This window comes from Bombina bombina, chromosome 4 (assembly GCF_027579735.1).
Source record: "Bombina bombina isolate aBomBom1 chromosome 4, aBomBom1.pri, whole genome shotgun sequence".
NCBI lineage: Eukaryota > Metazoa > Chordata > Amphibia > Anura > Bombinatoridae > Bombina > Bombina bombina.
The window spans coordinates 847,450,639-847,472,796 of NC_069502.1; the positions used below are offsets into that span (position 1 = coordinate 847,450,639).

Here is a 22,158-nt window from a genome sequence, read left to right on the forward strand (position 1 = left end):
CGTGTTGTGTCTGAGGGATCCGAGTTACAGGTGAGTGTGCAGTTATATTGTTTGTGAGGAACACAATTAACAGATCAGGAAATCAGTGACAGTATCAGCCCAGGTGAGTGTGCACTTGTATCTGAGGGACGTAGGTTACAGGTGAGTGTGCACCTGTGTTGTGTCAGATGGACGTGGATTATAGGTGAGTTGGCACATATGTTGTGTGTGGGTTACAAGAGAGTGTGCATTTATGCTGTGTCTGAGAGATGTGGTTTATAATTTAGTGTGCATATATGTTGTGTCTGAGATTTGTGGGTTATAGGTGAGTGTGCACAGATACAGCCACGATGAAGCCAAATCTTTGGTGAAACGTACGTCGGCGATGCACTCGGCCTTAGTCTGAGTTCTTTGAGGATCTAACTTTTTGTCTACGGAGCAGCTTTAAGCCTTGTCCTATATCGTCTGTGACATCTTACTGAAGCATTAACTGTAAGTGTAGAAGGAGACAGTGTTGGGAATCTTTGACACTTATTAACACACATATTCTCCACGACCACAGACTTACCTTACTTCCGGTCGTGTGTGAGACTGCAGCGCTCCTTCCACAATCACACTACGCGCATTATAATAGCGGAGGCTACTACAAATTGTTTTGACTGTCAAATGTCAAGGTTTGGTTACAGCTACCCGGATGTTTTCTTTGACCTGGTATCACCTGTTATGTGACTCTTAACGGGACTTCACTTTTCTATTGTGGATTTCACAGTCTGGAGGCCTTTCGTTACTGCCACCACGGACACTTTACGATAAGTACTTTTAGCTTACAATATCATTTGAGGACTGGCCAGCTGCCGATATTTGATGTTATTATGCATTTATTATTTGTTAGCTCTCCTCATTTGTTAACATGATGTTGCATCTATATTAAACATGTACTAATTGTGATATATAAGTTCAGTGTAAATTGTGCACAGTAGAAATGGTATAGATTAAAGTACTATATCATTTAAATACTATGGCCTAGATTTGGAGTTTGGAGGTAAAAGGGCTGTTAACGCTCCGCGGGCTTTTTTCCGGCCGCACAATAAATTTAACTCTGGTATCGAGAGTTCAAACAAATGCTGCGTTAGGCTCCAAAAAAGGAGCGTAGAGCATTTTTACCGCAAATGCAACTCTCGATACCAGAGTTGCTTACGGACGCGGCCGGCCTCAAAAACGTGCTCGTGCACGATTCTCCCATAGGAAACAATGGGGCTGTTTGAGCTGAAAAAAAACCTAACACCTGCAAAAAAGCAGCGTTCAGCTCCTAACGCAGCCCCATTGTTTCCTATGGGGAAACACTTCCTACGTCTGCACCTAACACTCTAACATGTACCCCGAGTCTAAACACCCCTAGCCTTACACTTATTAACCCCTAATCTGCCGCCCCCACTATCGCTGACCCCTGCATATTTTTTTTAACCCCTAATCTGCCGCTCCGTAAACCGCCGCAACCTACGTTATCCCTATGTACCCCTAATCTGCTGCCCTAACATCGCCGACCCCTATATTATATTTATTAACCCCTAATCTGCCCCCCTCAACGTCGCCGACACCTGCCTACACTTATTAACTCCTAATCTGCCGAGCGGACCTGAGCGCTACTATAATAAAGTTATTAACCCCTAATCCACCTCACTAACCCTATCATAAATAGTATTAACCCCTAATCTGCCCTCCCTAACATCGCCGACACCTACCTTCAATTATTAACCCCTAATCTGACGACCGGAGCTCACCGCTATTCTAATAAATGTATTAACCCCTAACGCTAAGTCTAACCCTAACACCCCCATAACTTAAATATAATTTACATCTAACGAAATTAATTAACTCTTATTAAATAAATGATTCCTATTTAAAGCTAAATAATTACCTGTAAAATAAATCCTAATATAGCTACAATATAAATTATAATTACATTGTAGCTATTTTAGGATTAATATTTATTTTACAGGCAACTTTGTAATTATTTTAACCAGGTACAATAGCTATTAAATAGTTAAGAACTATTTAATAGTTACCTAGTTAAAATAATAACAAATTTACCTGTAAAATAAATCCTAACCTAAGATATAATTAAACCTAACACTACCCTATCAATAAAATAATTAAATAAACTACCTACAATTACCTACAATTAACCTAACACTACACTATCAATAAATTAATTAAACACAATTGCTACAAATAAATACAATTAAATAAACTAGCTAAAGTACAAAAAATAAAAAAGAACTAAGTTACAAAAAATAAAAAAATATTTACAAACATAAGAAAAATATTACAACAATTTTAAACTAATTACACCTACTCTAAACCCCCTAATAAAATAACAAAGCCCCCCAAAATAAAAAATTCCCTACCCTATTCTAAATTAAAAAAGTTACAAGCTCTTTTACCTTACCAGCCCTGAACAGGGCCCTTTGCGGGGCATGCTCCAAGAATTTCAGCTCTTTTGCCTGTAAAAGAATAAATACAATACCCCCCCCCCCCAACATTACAACCCACCACCCACATACCCCTAATCTAACCCAAACCCCCCTTAAATAAACCTAACACTAAGCCCCTGAAGATCTTCCTACCTTGTCTTCACCATACCAGGTTCACCGATCCGTCCTGGCTCCAACATCTTCATCCAACCCAAGCGGGGGTTGGCGATCCATCATCCGGTGCTGAAGAGGTCCAGAAGAGGCTCCAAAGTCTTCCTCCTATCCGGCAAGAAGAGGACATCCGGACCGGCAAACATCTTCTCCAAGCGGCATCTTCGATCTTCTTCCATCCGGTGCGGAGCGGGTCCATCTTGAAGCAGGCGACGCGGATCCATCCTCTTCTTCCGTTGTCTCCCGACTAATGACGGTTCCTTTAAGGGACGTCATCCAAGATGGCGTCCCTCGAATTCCGATTGGCTGATAGGATTCTATCAGCCAATCGGAATTAAGGTAGGAATTTTCTGATTGGCTGATGGAATCAGCCAATCAGAATCAAGTTCAATCCGATTGGCTGATCCAATCAGCCAATCAGATTGAGCTCGCATTCTATTGGCTGATCGGAACAGCCAATAGAATGCGAGCTCAATCTGATTGGCTGATTGGATCAGCCAATCGGATTGAACTTGATTCTGATTGGCTGATTCCATCAGCCAATCAGAAAATTCCTACCTTAATTCCGATTGGCTGATAGAATCCTATCAGCCAATCGGAATTCGAGGGACGCCATCTTGGATGACGTCCCTTAAAGGAACCGTCATTAGTCGGGAGACAACGGAAGAAGAGGATGGATCTGCGTCGCCTGCTTCAAGATGGACCCGCTCCGCACCGGATGGAAGAAGATCGAAGATGCCGCTTGGAGAAGATGTTTGCCGGTCCGGATGTCCTCTTCTTGCCGGATAGGAGGAAGACTTTGGAGCCTCTTCTGGACCTCTTCAGCACCGGATGATGGATCGCCAACCCCCGCTTGGGTTGGATGAAGATGTTGGAGCCAGGACGGATCGGTGAACCTGGTATGGTGAAGACAAGGTAGGAAGATCTTCAGGGGCTTAGTGTTAGGTTTATTTAAGGGGGGTTTGGGTTAGATTAGGGGTATGTGGGTGGTGGGTTGTAATGTTGGGGGGGGGGGTATTGTATTTATTCTTTTACAGGCAAAAGAGCTGAAATTCTTGGGGCATGCCCCGCAAAGGGCCCTGTTCAGGGCTGGTAAGGTAAAAGAGCTTGTAACTTTTTTAATTTAGAATAGGGTAGGGAATTTTTTATTTTGGGGGGCTTTGTTATTTTATTAGGGGGCTTAGAGTAGGTGTAATTAGTTTAAAATTGTTGTAATATTTTTCTTATGTTTGTAAATATTTTTTTATTTTTTGTAACTTAGTTCTTTTTTATTTTTTGTACTTTAGCTAGTTTATTTAATTGTATTTATTTGTAGGAATTGTGTTTAATTAATTTATTGATAGTGTAGTGTTAGGTTAATTGTAGGTACTTGTAGGTAGTTTATTTAATTATTTTATTGATAGGGTAGTGTTAGGTTTAATTATATCTTAGGTTAGGATTTATTTTACAGGTAAATTTGTTATTATTTTAACTAGGTAACTATTAAATAGTTCTTAACTATTTAATAGCTATTGTACCTAGTTAAAATAAATACCAAGTTGCCTGTAAAATAAATATTAATCCTAAAATAGCTATAATATAATTATAATTTATATTGTAGCTATATTAGGATTTATTTTACAGGTAAGTATTTAGCTTTAAATAGGAATAATTTATTTAATAAGAGTTAATTTATTTCGTTAGATGTAAATTATATTTAAGTTAGGGGGGTGTTAGTGTTAGGGTTAGACTTAGCTTTAGGGGTTAATACATTTATTAGAATAGCGGTGAGCTCCGGTCGTCAGATTAGGGGTTAATAATTGAAGTTAGGTGTCGGCGATGTTAGGGAGGGCAGATTAGGGGGTTAATACTATTTATTATAGGGTTAGTGAGGCGGGTTAGGGGTTAATAACTTTATTATAGTAGCGCTCAGGTCCGCTCGGCAGATTAGGGGTTAATAAGTGTAGGCAGGTGTCGGCGACGTTGAGGGGGGCAGATTAGGGGTTAATAAATATAATATAGGGGTCGGCGGTGTTAGGGGTAGCAGATTAGGGGTACATAGGGATAACGTAGGTGGCGGCGCTTTGCGGTCGGAAGATTAGGGGTTAATTATTTTAAGTAGCTGGCGGCGATGTTGTGGGGGGCAGGTTAGGGGTTAATAAATGTAATACAGGGGTCGGCGGGGTTAGGGGCAGCAGATTAGGGGTACATAAGTATAACGTAGGTGGCGGTCGGCAGATTAGGGGTTAAAAATTTTAATCGAGTGGCGGCGATGTGGGGGGAGCTCGGTTTAGGGGTACATAGGTAGTTTATGGGTGTTAGTGTACTTTAGGGTACAGTAGTTAAGAGCTTTATGAACCGGCGTTAGCCAGAAAGCTCTTAACTCCTGCTATTTTCAGGCGGCTGGAATTTTGTCGTTAGAGCTCTAACGCTCACTTCAGAAACGACTCTAAATACCGGCGTTAGAAAGATCCCATTGAAAATATAGGATACGCAAATGGCGTAGGGGGATCTGCGGTATGGAAAAGTCGCGGCTGAAAAGTGAGCGTTAGACCCTTTAATCACTGACTCCAAATACCAGCGGGCGGCCAAAACCAGCGTTAGGAGCCTCTAACGCTGGTTTTGACGGCTACCGCCGAACTCCAAATCTAGGCCTATGTTTTTTGACTGAGTGCTGTTTTTCTTTTTTTTTTCTTGTATTTTGAATATTGATTACCCTAGTACCTTAACACAGATATCAATATATATCATTAGTCTTAAACTTATCATTGACCTGAGCAGAGTTTTATATCTGAGTATGAGTGTGCACATATGTTGTGTGTGAGGTATGTGGATTACAAGTGAGTGTGCACCTATATTGTACATAGAAATTTAAAAAATTAGAGAGAGTAGAAAATATTGCTGTATATTTAATATTCGGTGCTACCCTTGAATAATAAATTCAAACAACAAAAAAGATAGACAAATATTGGGGCATCTGTAAATGTCCCAAAAAAGCAAGGGATAAAGAAGCACACGAAAAGTTATGTTGAAACAATCCAATTTCTTTATTTAACTGTCCCACTTCACATTCAGTGTTCAATCTGTTCCTCCGGGCTGCAGTAGTTAGAGGAACTTCTTACAATTTAAAATACAAATTCAAAACAAAAGCAGTACATAAAGCTATCAAAATATCTCAATCCCTATGCATACGTATGCAGACTAAAGAAATGCAAGACTATAGGATAACATATGTGAAAATCATGCACACAATGTCTAAATACAAGACACTACTATATTATCCTAAAATGTCAGACTCACAGCATACCATATTGAAAATGAACAAAAACAACTTAACAGTCCATTTTCCCACTGTTGATATATATTTGAAAGCCATATACTGAAAATACACAGTAGGTGTCGGTAGGTAATAGACCGCAACAGGATCTGCTGCACACTAGGTCAAAAAACCGATCCACAACTTGTATAATTTTAAGACAGTACTTATCTTCCAAAGTATAGTTGCGATGGTGCTTTTCCTTGCTGATCCGTGATTCCTCGGCGTGTGACGTAATCCCCGATGGGGGTGGTCAACTCGTCACTGCAACTCCAATTGGTTCCTAGTACCTGAATCTGTATCCATTGGTCCAGGAGAAACCAAAGGAGAATGGACCAACCGCAACTCTGTATCTCCTTGTCAGGACATCCACGATAGGTATCGAGCTTTGTTGTTGACAAGTAAAAGTACTTTTAACACTTGGGAAATAAAGCACCGCTTTTATAAGCTGTCCTCAGGCTCCAAAAGTCGATTCCTAAAATCAGTTCACATATACAACATCCATGCGCTATTATTTCAGCGCAGATTCACAACTCCCAGGCTTGTTCTGTTTATTAGGATACTTTCAGAGACAGCAGTATAGGCTTCATTAAGTGCTAGATTGAGACTTCCGCTTTTATGTATCACCACAGATACCTCAGACAGTATTTAACTTATCCAAGGTGCAATACACATAGTGCCAACGCACGTTTCACCCCCCTCCAGAGCATGTGTCCCAGGGGTTCATCAGGGCATACTGAATCCATACCGGACATCCTCTTTATAGGGCATACCTGATTACTCACAGGTGATTCTCCTACACAGTCTCGCCCACATTTCGTTTAGAGAACTGTATCCTGTGAATAGCCAGGGGCCCTTAAAGGGATATTTACATTCAAATAGATTACAACATTTATTTTAAATTCTACTTTCAAATTGTGCAAAAAATCTTCATTATTGAGCAAACATTTTAAACTTTCACCTTCATTCCTAGGTAACGTCTCAGCTCTATTTGCACATAGAAATTACTCCAAAATAAATGGCAAACATCCTGTCAGATTTGTTTTGCTCTCTTATAGAAAGCTTATATATTCCAATTTATCATTTAGACCTACTGGTAACCTTGTCCCCAGCCTATATATCCATTTGGTCTCTTTCTGTAAAAGGACTTTATCATTGTTACCACCTCGTCCATTCGTAATCCCTTTGTCAATAATTATGAATTTTAAGGAATCTATATTGCTATTGTGCATGTCACAGAAATGTCTAGCAACATTTGTGTCTCTAGAGTGGAGGATGTCATTTCTGTGCTCTTGTACCCGGTCCTTTACCATCCTCTTGGTTTTTCCAACGTAAAAGACCGGGCACGAACACCGTAAGAGATAGACCACCCCCTCAGACTTGCAATTGAAAAAAAATCTTATATCAAAAACTTTATTTTCTTGCATCGAAAATTGTTTAGTGCTATCCATGTGGGCACAGTATACACAGTGCCCACATGGATAGCTACCTTTTATTCCCTTATCCTTTCGTAGCCAGTCAGCATCAGAAGGTCCTCTGACAAACTGACTTTTTACCAGCTTATCTCGTAGGCTCTGTGCCTTTCTGGCTGCCATTTGAGGTATATCTCCTATAGCCTGTCTCACTTTCTCATCCAAGGTGAGAATGTGCCAATTCCTTTTCATAGCCAATCTAATATTGTTCCATTGATCATTATACATTGAGATAAATCTAATCTGATTTCCCTCAGTTTTTATCTTTTCTCCATACAATAAATCATCCCTCGACATTTTTCTAGCCTTCCAAAGGGATTTCTTAAGACATTTGTTTGAATATCCCCTTTGAAGGAATCTCTCCTTCATTTGCTGAGCATGAATGTCAAATTTTGAAAGTGAAGAGCAGTTCCTTCTTAGGCGAAGGAACTGCCCATATGGTATTCCTCTTTTCAAATGATTAGGATGGCTACTATTAGCATGGAGAATACTATTAGTGGCATTTTTCTTTCGATAATTCTCAGTCACTATTCTCAAACCTTCTTTTTTCAGGGTTATGTCTAGGAAATTCAATTCCCTTTCACTTGTTTCTGATGTGAGGAAGATGTTCCTGTCATTGTGGTTCAGTGTGGAAACAAAGATATTGAATTCCTCTACTGTTCCATCCCACAAGACTAGAACATCGTCCACATATCTAACCCACATCAGCACCTTTTCATCAAAAGTGCCGACATGTTGTTCAAAAATATCAGATTCCCATGACCCCAAATGGAGACATGCATAAGTGGGGGCACATACTGCCCCCATTGCAGTTCCACGTATTTGGCGGAACACCTGTCCATCGAAAGAAAAAACATTATTTTTTAGAATAAACTCCAGAAGCACCATCATAAATTCTGTGTGTTCCATATATGCTGGACCCCTTGTTTCAAGGAATCTTTTGATGGCTATTAAGCCCACATTATGGGGAATGGAAGAGTAAAGGCTCTCCACATCTAAGGAAGCTAAAATGTTTTTTTCTCCCACTACCACACCATCCAATTTTTTTAACAAATCTGTTGTATCCTTAACATATGATGGTAATGTTAGAAGGAAGGGGCGCAGATGTTTATCCACATACTCCCCAATTTTTTCCGTTATACTGCCGATCCCCGAAACAATCGGTCTTCCTGGGGGACATTGCATATTTTTATGCAATTTCGGCAGTATATAGAAAACTGGCATGACAGGAAATTTAGGATACATAAATTTAAACTCATTTTGACTAATTGTTCCCTTCTAGCATCATTAAGTATCCTAAACAGAGAATTTTGAATATGTGCAAGTGGGTTACTGCCTAGCTTTTCATATTGGTTCTTGTCATGAAGTTGGCGTTTAACTTCATTAACATACAAATGTTCATCAAGAATTACCAGATTCCCCCCCTTATCAGCGGGCTTCATCACCAGACCTCTAGCCAACATCAGTTCTTTTAAAGCCTTCCTCTCTCTAGGCTCCAAGTTATCACTCTCCTGTCGTGGTGTTAGATTTTCAATCTCTTTCTCCATTTTTTTAACAAACAGGTTGACAGCTGGGACCAAAGATAGAGAAGGCATAAATTCTGACTTAGGTTTGGATACGTATTTTTGGTCTGTTATACTTGTGCTAGGTGGATTTTCTTTTGTGAGTTCTTGCTCATTTTCTGCCAGGAGTGACTCTAAGTCACTAAGGGCTATTTGGTCTCTTAGGTCTACATTGCTAGTACTATCTGATTTTGATCTCATAATTACTGATAGCACTATTTTTCTTGCAAAAAGATGGAGGTCTTTTATAACCTCAAACCTATCTAATTTTGCAGTGGGACAAAAAGACAGGCCTTTTTTAAGGAGTTCAACATGGGCCAGGTTCAGGGGGAATGAGGAGAGGTTCACTATTTGGAGTTCTTCCTCTCTGGGGTTTACTAGTATCCCCTGCGTGCCCCCCTCCCTCTGAATCTCCCCCTGCTCTGGACATATTGTTCTCCTCTCCCCCTCATCTGTCTTGTTGGATATCTCTTCTCTTTTATCACTGTCCCATATGGATCCTTTCCTTTTTCCCCTTCTATTCTTTCTCCTCCTTCTCTTTGATCCATACCTAATTGGTTTTTTGAGATCCCTGCTTCAGAGTCTGATGCGTCAGTCCCTGAGTCATATGTGCCTTTCTGTGATTTATACACATAAACTCTGCCATTCTTATAGTCCTCCTGGTCTCTTCTAAGTTTTCTACACTTCCTAGACTTGATGTCAATTTTTAATTTAGATATATTAGTGCTAGTTTCCCCATTTAATTTTTCAAAATTTGGATTGCTTTCAAATGAGTTTACTTTTATTAAAGCTTTATCAGCTTCATCCTTAACCTTTACAAGTCTCTTATTATTTATTTTTATCATCATTTCCATTAGGTCCAGGGAGGTTGAGGAGAGTTTGTCATTCCATTCCTCCACAAATGAATCCCCCTCCTCATCCTCCCTGGTGTTTGCCCCTGTATCTAACGAAAGTCTAAGTCCTCTAGGGACTATCTTTTTATCAATATTGGCCTCGCTTCCATTGAGTCGTAATTCAGTTTGCGTGCACTCGCAAACCGTTAAATATGCTGTCGAAAGCAATAGCGTTTAACGACTGTTTCCAATGGCGCGTTATACCTCAATATCGGCTGCCGGACTTCGGCTGCCGAAAAGATTTTCGCGTCCCATAGAAAGTAATAGAAGCCGTTAATCGATAAATTATACCAGGTTTCCATTGAAAGCGCTAACCGTTAATACACTGTCGGAGGCTGTCGATACATTGAGAAATATTACCCCCAGCTCAACTAGGTGTAAAGGAGGAAAAAAGAGCTTTTTGAGGCCTGTTTCTCATTGAAATAGCAAATCACAAAAATATTATGAGTGTTTCAATGTACAAATAACATTATATATGCTACATTTATTGGTCCTATGTATAGGAATATTTGCACCCATGTTGTCATAGAAATTTCAATATGTATGTGCATATAAAAATATATGCAAGCACCACAATTATGGAACGACCTCCCGCACACTTTCAAACCATCCCCATGCCTAATATCCTTTAAGAGATCCCTCTCTACATATCTCAAAACAGAATGCACCTGTCATTGTTGATTATATATTTCCTACCGGTTCTATGTTAAATTTTTGTGCATATATGGTGTATTATTATTTTTTTTTATTTTATTGTACCCATTGTATCAATGCAATGTTTTGTGGACCCAGGACATACTTGAAAACCATAGAAATCTCAATGTATCTTTCCTGGTAAAATATTATAAAAATAAATAAAATATCTACCTATTCAAAATGAAACCTTTGCCCAGGGATGCTATATATAATCTCAATACATATAGAAAAATAATTCAAAGGAAATAAGTTGTTTATCATGAAGATGAGTTTTATTATTACAGATTTACCCTCATTCAAATGTAATTTTCAATGTGAAAATCATATTTATTCAATACAAAACGATGACACATTAAAGTTATAATGTGTCATAGTACTAATATTTATAAAATATATGTAATGTCATGTCTGCTAAAGCAGATAATACATTTGCAATATTTAGACTATTAACCAAAATACATAAGTGCTTAATATTACATACTTCAAGAGATATGAAGTATTGTCTTTAACATGGAGTTATTGAAACATTTTAAAAGTGCATTGTGCATTGGTCCCAGGGAGAGTCTGTGTCTGTTCATATGATGTCAATTAAAATGTATTAATCACCTCTATATCATGGCAATCACATATATGTTGTATATACATCAGTGCATAAATATCCTAAAGATACATTTATCTAATTATTCTAAATATTGAATAATAATCTTGACAAAAAGGAGTGCATTAGTCATGATAGGTATTAGTCATGATAGGTATATATTTCAGATATTACATTCCACATAGGACTATAAGAATGAATGCAAGGTATTTGGCCATATCAACAGGAAGGAGTATTTACTTTTCAACTCTTCTATAACTGTATAACCCTTATTAGCTTCATCTGAAGGAGCAAACAACATATGCTTGTGGAATATAAATCATAACATTTACACATGTCACGTTGACTTATGTTAGATAGCATATACTGTATAAATTTCAGACACGTATCCCCAAGTATTCTTAAACGGCATAATATGATATCCTCAATAAAAGGACACATAAATTTATCAACAATGTACACCTGCATATTAATTGACATCATGTGAAATAAAAATGAATAAAGCTGTTAATTTTTAGCAGATAAACAGCTATTAGAATAATATTAAGATATATGTTCAAATTTGGATTAGAAAAATGGATGCATATTTATGAGATGAAAATCGCACTTAAAAAAGTGCTTTAGTGCAAAAATTAGATATGATATATCTTGGGTTGAAAAAAAAGAATATTAATTAATTCTTGCGGCGGGATTTTGCCTTTGGAGGAGAGGTACTTAGGGGGGCAGTGTGGCGTCTTGTGCGACGCCCACCAGCTGAATGTGAGGCTAATAACCGCGATTCAGGGTCCTGCAGGGAGATGACAGAGGATGCAAGGGAGGATGGAGTTTGGGGCCTATCCGCGAGCCTCTCCACTGCCTCTGCCAGGCGGACGAGTGAGGCATTATGGATGTCCATTTGGCTCTGTATCCTTCTCAAATCCTGCTGCTGCTGGAGCCTGGACAGCCTAAGCTCTCTATGTATGAGCCTCAGTAGATCATCCTGCTGGGACTGTGCCGGACCCTGTTGTACATTTGGTGTCTCAGGAACTAATAATTGGCTGGTTCCAGGGCTGTCTCTCCGTATTGGTGACTGTGAGGTTGTCTGTGATGGCACTGTTGGCAATACATTGGTGGGTGCAGTGGGTGGTGGTGTGGATTCCTGTTGTGCCATAGGAGTGGGAGGCATATAGTACAGATGATGCAGATCTGTATGCTGCTGTGGTGGGTGCATCATCTGCTGCTGAGGATAATGATGTCGTGGGGGGTGCATCATCTGCTGCTGAGGAGGATGTTGTGGGGGGTGCATCATCTGCTGCTGAGGAGGATGTTGTGGGGGGTGCATCATCTGCTGCTGAGGAGGATGTTGTGGGGGGTGCATCATCTGCTGCGGTGGGTGCAGCTGTGGGGGCTGTGCCATTTGTTGCTGCGAAGTATGCATGAACTGCCATTGTTGAGGAGGATGAGTCTGCTGGGGTTCAGAACCCAAAACATGAAATGTTGTCTCCGAAGTAGATGGAGAAGGGCATGATACATCCTCCACCTCATATGCCCTAGGCTGCTGCATATCATCTTCTAAGAGGCTGATATAGGAGGTAGTGTCACCATAGATATCCTCATCCTCCTCAGTGAATGTAGGAACATCCTGCTGTGGTGTTGGTGCAGCTTCATACTCCTCCTGTTCGGAACCTACAAATAAATATACGGTATGTTTACATTATCTATCTAATAGAATATATTACTTTGTAGCATAACAATACAGACTATTATATTCCATATTTATGTGTATATATGTACACACACACACATACACACACACACACACACACATACACACACACACACACACACACATACACACATACATACATACATACACATACACACACACACACACATACATACATATAGTGTGTTTGGGATAAAATCAAAGCATATATGACCATAACTGAGGAATCTTTATAGACTGTGTCTTAAAGGAACATTGTTAAAGGGACACTGTACCCAAATATTTTCTTTTGTTCAGATAGAGCATGCAATTTTATTCAACTTTCGGATTTACTCCTATTTTCAAATGTTCTTTATTCTCTTGGTATCTTTATTTGAAATGCAAGAATGTAAGTTTAGATGGTGGCCCATTTTTGGTGAACAACCTAGGTTGTCCTTGCTGATTGGTGGATAAATGCATCCACCAATCAAAAACTGCTGTCCAGAGTTCTGAACCTAGAAAAAAAGCTTACATGTCTTATTTTTCATGTAAAGATAGCAAGAGAATGAAGAGAAATTCATAATAGGAGTAAATTAGAAAGTTGCTTAAAATTGCATGCTGTATCTGAATCACAAAATAAATATTTTGGGTACAGTGTCCCTTTAAGGACAATGACACATGATTTATATGAAATGCTTAATATTCTTGGATATTATATTATCAATATTCTTGCTTGTCGGAGCAGATATACAATACAGAGTGCTTGCTGAACATATTAAATACAACTATGTAAATTTAGATTCATAGCTAAACACAGATGGGTATTTATGATATACAACATATATACATCACATATATGGTTATATTTAATATTGAATATTCACCTTCATACACCTCTTCAGGTGGCACAGAGGTGTCCATTGTCCCCTTACATCCGTAAACAGATTCATCCGAGATGACATTGGACAGCATCTCCTCCCATGACCTTAGGTGTATCCTCTTGCTAGGACCACCACCTGTCCCACGTGCATATTTGGCCTGCTGTGCCAGCTTAGCTTTGGTTTCCCTCCTGCAGTCATGATAGCGGTGTTTAATGCTGGCAGTAGAACGATTACGTCCTAAGCAGCTGACTGCCACTCGAATCTCCTCCCACAGCTTATTCCGGACAGCCGGCCTCAGGTTAGGGTTCTCCAGCTGAGCTGCCCTCTCCAAGTATGCCTCAACAAGAGCCTCCTTTTCCTCCTCAGAGTACCTCTCCTCTCTTAGCCTGCCCTTCACACCTGAAGGGCCAGCAGACACAGACTCTCCCTCCTGTGACTGGGGACCAGCCCTCTCTACCTCCTCTGTCCCTGCAGGCTGTGACAGGCTACCACCAGCCCCACCCCCAGTTGCCACAGTCTGCCCCACTTTCCCTTTTCTTTTTGTGCCTAGCTGAGGCTGACTCCTCCTCACTCCTCCCACCTCCATTCCTCTTCCACCCTCTCTCCTTCCCTCCTCTGCCAGGGTTTGAGGAAGGACAAATCCTCCACCCAAACCTCGGCCCCTATTCCTGCCCATACTACTCCCTACTTCCCCCCTCCCCCTCCCTCTATCCACCCTCACCACTGCCCTCCCCCTAGCCACCCCCTTCCCAACTCCACTAGGCCTATCCATCCCTTTCTCCTTCCTCCCTAACTCTAACCTAACACTAAAGTCCCTAGCTTACCTAACTACACTAATTCACCTAACTAAACCCTAAATTAAATAGCCCCAAAACTAACTACCTAACCTATCTAGACCCTAACTATCTCTATTCTATATCCCTCAAAATAAAAATAAAATGTGGGGGTGAAAATAAACAAAGGGATGTAAATGAAAAAGGAAAAACTAAGGAGGATTAGAACAAAATTATAGAAAAATAATAAGGGATGCAAATTAAGAAAGGGGTGAGCTATATAGTCAAATGAAACAAAAAATATGGGATGTTAAAAAAAAAAAAAAATAGGATGGGCAAAATGTATATATAAAAAAACAAGTTATATAGTGAGGAAGGGAAGGGTAGTCAAAGGGGGGATGGGAAGTGGAATAAGGGGATTAATGAAAGGAGTAATAAAGGAAGATGGGGATATGGGGGTTAATGAAAAAAAAAATGTGAATGTGTTTGTATCAAATAAAAGTGTGTATGTGTGTGTGTGTGTATTTGTGTGTATAAACTAATGTGTGTTAATTAACTAATGTATGGATGTGTGTGTGTGTGTTCCTAATATTATATGAGGCCTACAATAAGAATATATGGAAATCAAATATCAAACTCTCCACTAACTCTCAAACAACTCTCAAAAACCCAAAACTCCTACCAACGCAACTAGCTCCCGTGTCTTTCTCTCTAGAGGCGATCACAGGTAAAGAGCGCAGGCGCAAACTGTTATTCTTATAGACAGAGGTCGGGTTACCATGGCAATGCACTTGTTATGGCGCGCTTTTCGACAAATCCGACATCGGTTGGCAACGCAAACTTACGTACGGCCGAAAAGAGCGACTGCGCGCAACACGCTAATCTTTTCAATGGAAACCTGGTACTAAAATGGAGCCGTAAATTACCTTTAGCTGTCGTCCGCTTCGGTAGCTTACGGCTCCATTTTTAACGACTCAATGGAAGCGAGGCCATTGTTGGCTAAGCTGGCGTTTTCTGCCTTAATTTTTAGTTGTCTATTTAAGAGATACCTATATCTCCTAAAGGCACTAAAAATAGTTACAGCTTCTTCACTCGTCTCATCATTACCACTAATCATGTCATTAGCTAAGGAATCTTTTAGATCTGCCTCCCACAGATCATCCGACAGGGTGTATGCCATTTTTCTACCGCAGCTAGGAAAAAACAGATAAAAAATGTGGGACTTATATAGGAGCTCCAATCGCTCCTACAGCAATCTACTGCAATCTCTAAGAAAAGGATAAAAGAATCCTCTAAGTTATATCCTCACAAAGTTATACAAAGAAATTTAAAAAATTAGAGAGAGTAGAAAATATTGCTGTATATTTAATATTCGGTGCTACCCTTGAATAATAAATTCAAACAACAAAAAAGATAGACAAATATTGGGGCATCTGTAAATGTCCCAAAAAAGCAAGGGATAAAGAAGCACACAAAAAGTTATGTTGAAACAATCCAATTTCTTTATTTAACTGTCCCACTTCACATTCAGTGTTCAATCTGTTCCTCCGGGCTGCAGTAGTTAGAGGAACTTCTTACAATTTAAAATACAAATTCAAAACAAAAGCAGTACATAAAGCTATCAAAATATCTCAATCCCTATGCATACGTATGCAGACTAAAGAAATACAAGACTATAGGATAACATATGTGAAAATCATGCACACAATGTCTAAATACAAGACACTACTATATTATCCTAAAATGTCAGACTCACAGCATACCATATTGAAAATGAACAAAAACAACTTAACAGTCCATTTTCCCACTGTTGATATATATTTGAAAGCCATATACTGAAAATACACAGTAGGTAGTATATTGTACATAGGTTACAGATGTGGAAACCAGTGACAGTATCAGCCCAGGTGTGCACATATTTTGTGTCTGGGGGACGCAGGTTACAGGTGAGTGTGCACATGTTTTGTGTCTGGGAGACACAGGATGCAGGTGAGTGTGCACGTGTGTGTTATGTCTAAAGGGACGCAGGTTACAGTTGATAACGCAGGATGCAATATTATGACTCATATTACAAATTACAAACTAGCACTGGGAAATGTAGCACTTTTGTTGTCTTTAATATTTGCATTAAAAATATTATTCAAATTATTTTAAAAAGTATATTTCTCTTACTTGGTGTATTCAGTCCACGGATTCATCCTTACTTGTGGGATATTCTCATTCCCTACAGGAAATGGCAAAGAGAGCACACAGGAAAGCTGTCCATATAGCTCCCCTCAGGCTCCGCCCCCCCCAGTAATTCTCTTTGCCGCTCTAACTAGTAGCATCTCCACGGGGATGGTAAAGAGTATGTGGTGTTAGAAAAAGATTTTAGCATGTTGTAACTAAAATCCATTGCTGTTCTCACGCAGGACTGTTGAGTACAGGAGAACTTCAGTTGGGGGGAACAGTTGCAGGCTTATTCTGCTTGAGGTATGTTTCAGTCATATTTTCTAACAAGACCTGGTAGTGCTAGAAAATTGACAGATATCCCATGAGGGAGGTAAGCCATTTTCTCAGACACAGTATAGAAAGAGGGCTTTCACTAAGGGCTTAATACTGACAGACACTTGATGGGCTAATCAATTCCTTTATTAGGGTAATCTGATGTTATTAAACATTTTTAAGCGTTTTGCAAACACTTTTTGGGGTATTTTTACGCCTGGCATTGTAATAGACAGCTATTTTGACTCAGTAAGGCCCCTTATCTCTAGAGTGAGAAGGAGGAGGCCTCATTTTTGCGCCTCAATTGCGCAGTTAATTTGGAACACAGCTCCATGCAGCTTCATGTGCAGAGCCTTTTGAGTACAGGAGGACTTCAGGGAGGCTTCATTTACACCTGCAAATAACCCTAAAGGAAGGTAAAGCCACGGCAAAGACTGTGGCAGAGTACTGTAGTGGGTTAAACCAGTTATTTACTCATTTTGCTCCGGTTTGGGCATTAAGGGGTTAAACGATTTGAAAACTTGTGTGCAATCATTTCAAGGCATGAGGATCATGTGGTGAAAATTTCATTAAGATCGGATATTTTTTGGTGATTTGGTAAAAAGTGTGTGCCTTTTTATTATTTAAAGAGACAGTAACGTTTTTTCAAAAGTATTTTTTTTCAACATTTTAGTGTTTTCTGAGTCTGTCAAACATGTCTGAGTCTTCAGATAGACCTTGTTCTTTATGTTCAAAAGCCATGGCAATACCCCCATTGCACGTATGTTTAAAGTGTGCACAAACATCTAAACATTTTAAAGATCATCCAGCGACAATACAAAATGCTGCCCAAGATGATTCTTTAACGGAGGGTAACGAGGATAGTCCTCCTTCCTTCCCACACGTGTCTACACCAGTTACGCCCGCGCAAGCGATGCCTAGTACCTCTAGCGCATTGCCCCCTGTTACCTTACAGCAATTAGCGGCAGTAATGGATAATTCCCTTGCAGCTTTTTTATCCAAACTGCCAGTTTTTCAAAGAAAGCGCGATAGCTCAGTTTTAAACATAGAGGATGAGCCATCTGAAGCTTTGGATAATGTATCTGTAGCACCCTCACAAGACTCAGAGGTAGCAGTGAGGGAAGGGCTGTCTGAGGGAGAAATTTCTGACACAGGGAAAGTTTCTCAGCAGACAGAGTCAGATTCCTTAGCGTTTAAATTCAAGCTGGAACACCTCCGCGTACTGCTTAAGGAGGTTTTGGCTACGCTGGACGATTGTGACCCCATGGTGGTCCCTGAAAAATTGTGTAAAATGGACAGATATTTAGAGGTACCTGTATACACTGAGGCATTTCCGATTCCTAAAAGGGTGGCGGATATTGTGACTAAGGAGTGGGAGAGACCATGTGTACCCTTTGTTCCCCCACCTATCTTTAAGAAAATGTTCCCCATAAATGACCCCAGGAAGGACGCGTGGCAGACGGTCCCTAAGGTAGAGGGGGCTGTTTCAACATTGGCTAAGCGTACAACTATACCAATAGAGGACAGTTGTGCTTTCAAAGATCCTATGGATAAAAAATTGGAGGGCTTACTAAAGAAAATTTTTGTTCAGCAAGGTTTTCTGCTTCAACCAATCGCCTGCATTATCCCTGTAACTACTGCATCGGCCTTTTGGTTCGAGGCTCTGGAGGAGTCGCTCCAGAGAGAGACTTCATACGATGAGGTCATGGATAGAATTCACGCTTTAAAACTGGCTAATTCTTTTATCACTGATGCCGCGCTCCAATCAGCTAAATTAGCGGCGAAAACCTCTGGTTTTGCCGTCATGGCACGACAAGCACTTTGGCTCAAATCGTGGTCGGCGGATGTGTCGTCCAAGACGAAACTGTTAAACACAAGGGCCATGCCCTTCCACAAGATAGGCCATTCAAGGCCAAAAACAAGGCTAATTTTCGCTCCTTTCGCAACTTCAGGAGCGGACCTGCTACAACCTCTGCTGCCGCAAAGCAGGATAACGCTTCCCAGCCCAAGGCAACCTGGAAACCCTTGCAGGGCTGGAATAAGGGTAAACAGGCCAAGAAGCCTGCTCCTGCTGCCAAGACAGCATGAAGGGGTAGCCCCCGATCCGGGATCGGATCTAGTGGGGGGCAGACTTTCTCTCTTCGCTCAGGCTTGGGCAAGAGATGTTCCAGACCCCTGGGCATTAGAAATAGTTGCTCAGGGGTACCTTCTAGAATTCAAGGATTCTCCCCCAAGGGGAAGGTTCCACATTTCTCGTTTGTCTTCAGACCAAACAAAGAAACAGGCGTTCTTACGCTGTGTAGAAGATCTTCTGAAAATGGGAGTGATACACCCAGTTCCAATTGCAGAACAAGGACTGGGCTTTTACTCAGATCTATTCGTAGTTCCCAAAAAGGAGGGAATTTTCAGGCCAATTCTGGATCTAAAGATTCTAAACAAATTCCTCAGAGTTCCGTCCTTCAAGATGGAAACCATTTGGACGATCTTGCCAATGATCCAGGAAGGTCAATATATGACTACCGTGGATTTAAAGGATGCGTACCTACATATTCCTATCCACAAAGATCACCATCAGTTCCTAAGGTTCGCCTTTCTGGACAATCATTACCAGTTCGTGGCTCTGCCTTTCGGGCTGGCCACCGCTCCCAGAATTTTCACAAAGGTTCTAGGGTCCCTTCTGGCGGTACTAAGACCGCGGGGCATTGCAGTAGCACCTTATCTAGACGACATCTTAATACAGGCGTCGTCCTTTCTCAGAGCCAAGGCTCATACGGACATCGTTCTGGCCTTTCTAAGGTCTCACGGGTGGAAGGTGAACGTAGAAAAGAGTTCTCTGTCCCCTCTCACAAGGGTTCCCTTTCTGGGAACACTAATAGACTCGGTAGAAATGAAAATCTTTCTGACAGAGGTCAGGAAGTCAAAACTGTTGAAGACTTGCCGAGTTCTTCATTCCATTCCTCGGCCTTCCGTGGCTCAGTGCATGGAAGTAATTGGTTTAATGGTTGCGGTGATGGACGTGGTCCCTTTTGCCCGAATCCATCTCAGACCACTGCAACTGTGCATGCTCAAACAGTGGAATGGAGATTACGCAGATTTATCTCCTCAGATTCAAATGGACCAAAAGACCAGAGACTCTCTTCTCTGGTGGTTGTCTCAAGATCACCTGTTTCAGGGGCTGAGTTTCCGCAGACCGGAATGGATAATTGTCACGACCGATGCCAGTCTGATAGGCTGGGGTGCAGTCTGGAACTCCCTAAAGGCTCAGGGACTATGGTCTCGGGAAGAATCTCTTCTCCCGATAAACATTTTGGAGCTGAGAGCGATATTCAATACGCTCCAGGCGTGGCCTCAACTAGCAGAGGCCAAATTCATCAGATTTCAGTCGGACAACATCACGACTGTAGCGTACATCAATCATCAGGGGGGAACAAAGAGTTCCCTAGCGATGAAGGAAGTATCCAAGATTATCAAATGGGCGGAGGATCACTCCTGCCATTTATCTGCAATTCACATCCCAGGAGTAGACAACTGGGAGGCGGATTTTCTAAGTCGTCTGACTTTCCATCTGGGGGAGTGGGAACTCCACCCGGAGGTTTTTGCTCAACTAACTCAGCTTTGGGGCATTCCAGAGTTGGATCTGATGGCGTCCCGTCAGAACACCAAACTTCCCCTTTACGGATCCAGATCCAGGGATCCCAAGGCGGCATTCATAGATGCATTAATAGCGCCTTGGTCATTCAGTCTAGCTTATGTCTTTCCCCCGTTTCATCTTCTCCCTCGGCTAATAGCCAGAATCAAACAGGAGAGGGCTTCGGTAATTCTGATAGCGCCTGCGTGGCCACGCAGGACTTGGTATGCAGACCTAGTGGGCATGTCATCGGTCCCACCATGGAAACTGCCATCGAGGTAGGATCTTCTAATCCAAGGTCCTTTCAAGCATCCAAATCTAGTTTCTCTGCAGCTGACTGCTTGGAGATTGAACGCTTAATCCTATCTAAGCGGGGGTTCTCTGATTCAGTTATAGATACTCTGATACAGGCCAGAAAGCCTGTCACCAGGAAAATTTACCATAAGATAGGGCGGAAATATCTTTGTTGGTGTGAATCCAAGGGTTACTCGTGGAGTAAAGTTAGGATTCCAAGGATATTGTCTTTTCTCCAAGAATGTTTGGAGAAAGGTCTGTCAGCTAGTTCCTTAAAGGGACAGATATCTGCTCTGTCTATTCTGTTAAACAAGCGTCTGGCAGCTGTGCCAGACGTTCAGACGTTTGCACAGGCATTAGTAAGAATCAAGCCTGTCTACAGACCTGTGGCTCCTCCATGGAGTCTAAATTTAGTTCTTTCAGTTCTTCAAGGGGTTCCGTTTGAACCTTTACATTCCATAGATATCAAGTTATTATCTTGGAAAGTTTTGTTTTTAGTAGCTATTTCTTCTGCTCGAAGAGTTTCAGAATTATCTGCTTTACAGTGCGATTCACCCTACCTGGTGTTCCATGCAGATAAGGTTGTTTTGCGTACTAAACCTGGTTTCCTTCCAAAGGTGGTTTCTAATAAGAATATTAACCAGTAAATCATTGTTCCTTCTCTGTGCCCTAATCCAGTTTCTAGGACGGAACGACTGTTGCACAATCTTGATGTGGTTCGTGCTTTAAAGTTCTATTTAAAAGCAACTAAAGATTTCAGACAAACATCATCCTTGTTTGTCGTGTATTCTGGTAAGAGGAGAGGTCAGAAAGCGACTGCTACCTCTCTTTCATTCTGGCTGAAAAGCATCATCCGATTGGCTTATGAGACTGCTGGTAGGCAGCCTCCTGAACGAATTACAGCTCATTCCACCAGAGCTGTGGCTTCCACATGGTCTTTCAAGAATGAGGCTTCTGTTGAACAGATTTGTAAGGCAGCGACTTGGTCTTCACTGCATACATTCGCCAAATTTTACAAATTCGATACTTTTGCTTCTTCAGAGGCTATTTTTGGGAGAAAGGTTTTACAAGCAGTGGTGCCTTCCGTTTAGGTTACCTGACTTGTTCCCTCCCTTCATCCGTGTCCTATTGCTTTGGTATTTGTATCCCACAAGTAAGGATGAATCCGTGGACTGAATACACCAAGTAAGAGAAAACAGAATTTATGCTTACCTGATAAATTACTTTCTCTTACAGGTGTATTCAGTCCACGGCCCGCCCTGATATTTAAGTCA

General features: G+C 40.9%; 1 protein-coding gene and 1 long non-coding RNA gene across 2 annotated transcripts in view; one reads left to right on the forward strand and one right to left on the reverse strand.

The window, feature by feature from the left end:
* LOC128657974 (uncharacterized) overlaps window positions 1-22,158 on the reverse strand; it is a 285,898-nt gene that overhangs the window by 141,304 nt on the left and 122,436 nt on the right. Inside the window, exons 9-10 of the mRNA XM_053712413.1 lie at window positions 8,725-8,961; window positions 7,409-8,608 (exon numbers count right to left, since the gene is read on the reverse strand). Coding sequence (XP_053568388.1) covers window positions 7,409-8,608; window positions 8,725-8,961 — 1,437 coding nt within the window. The remainder of the gene's footprint in view (window positions 1-7,408; window positions 8,609-8,724; window positions 8,962-22,158) is intronic.
* LOC128657269 (uncharacterized) overlaps window positions 1-22,158 on the forward strand; it is a 34,901-nt gene that overhangs the window by 149 nt on the left and 12,594 nt on the right. The gene's annotated exons all lie outside the window — the stretch shown is intronic.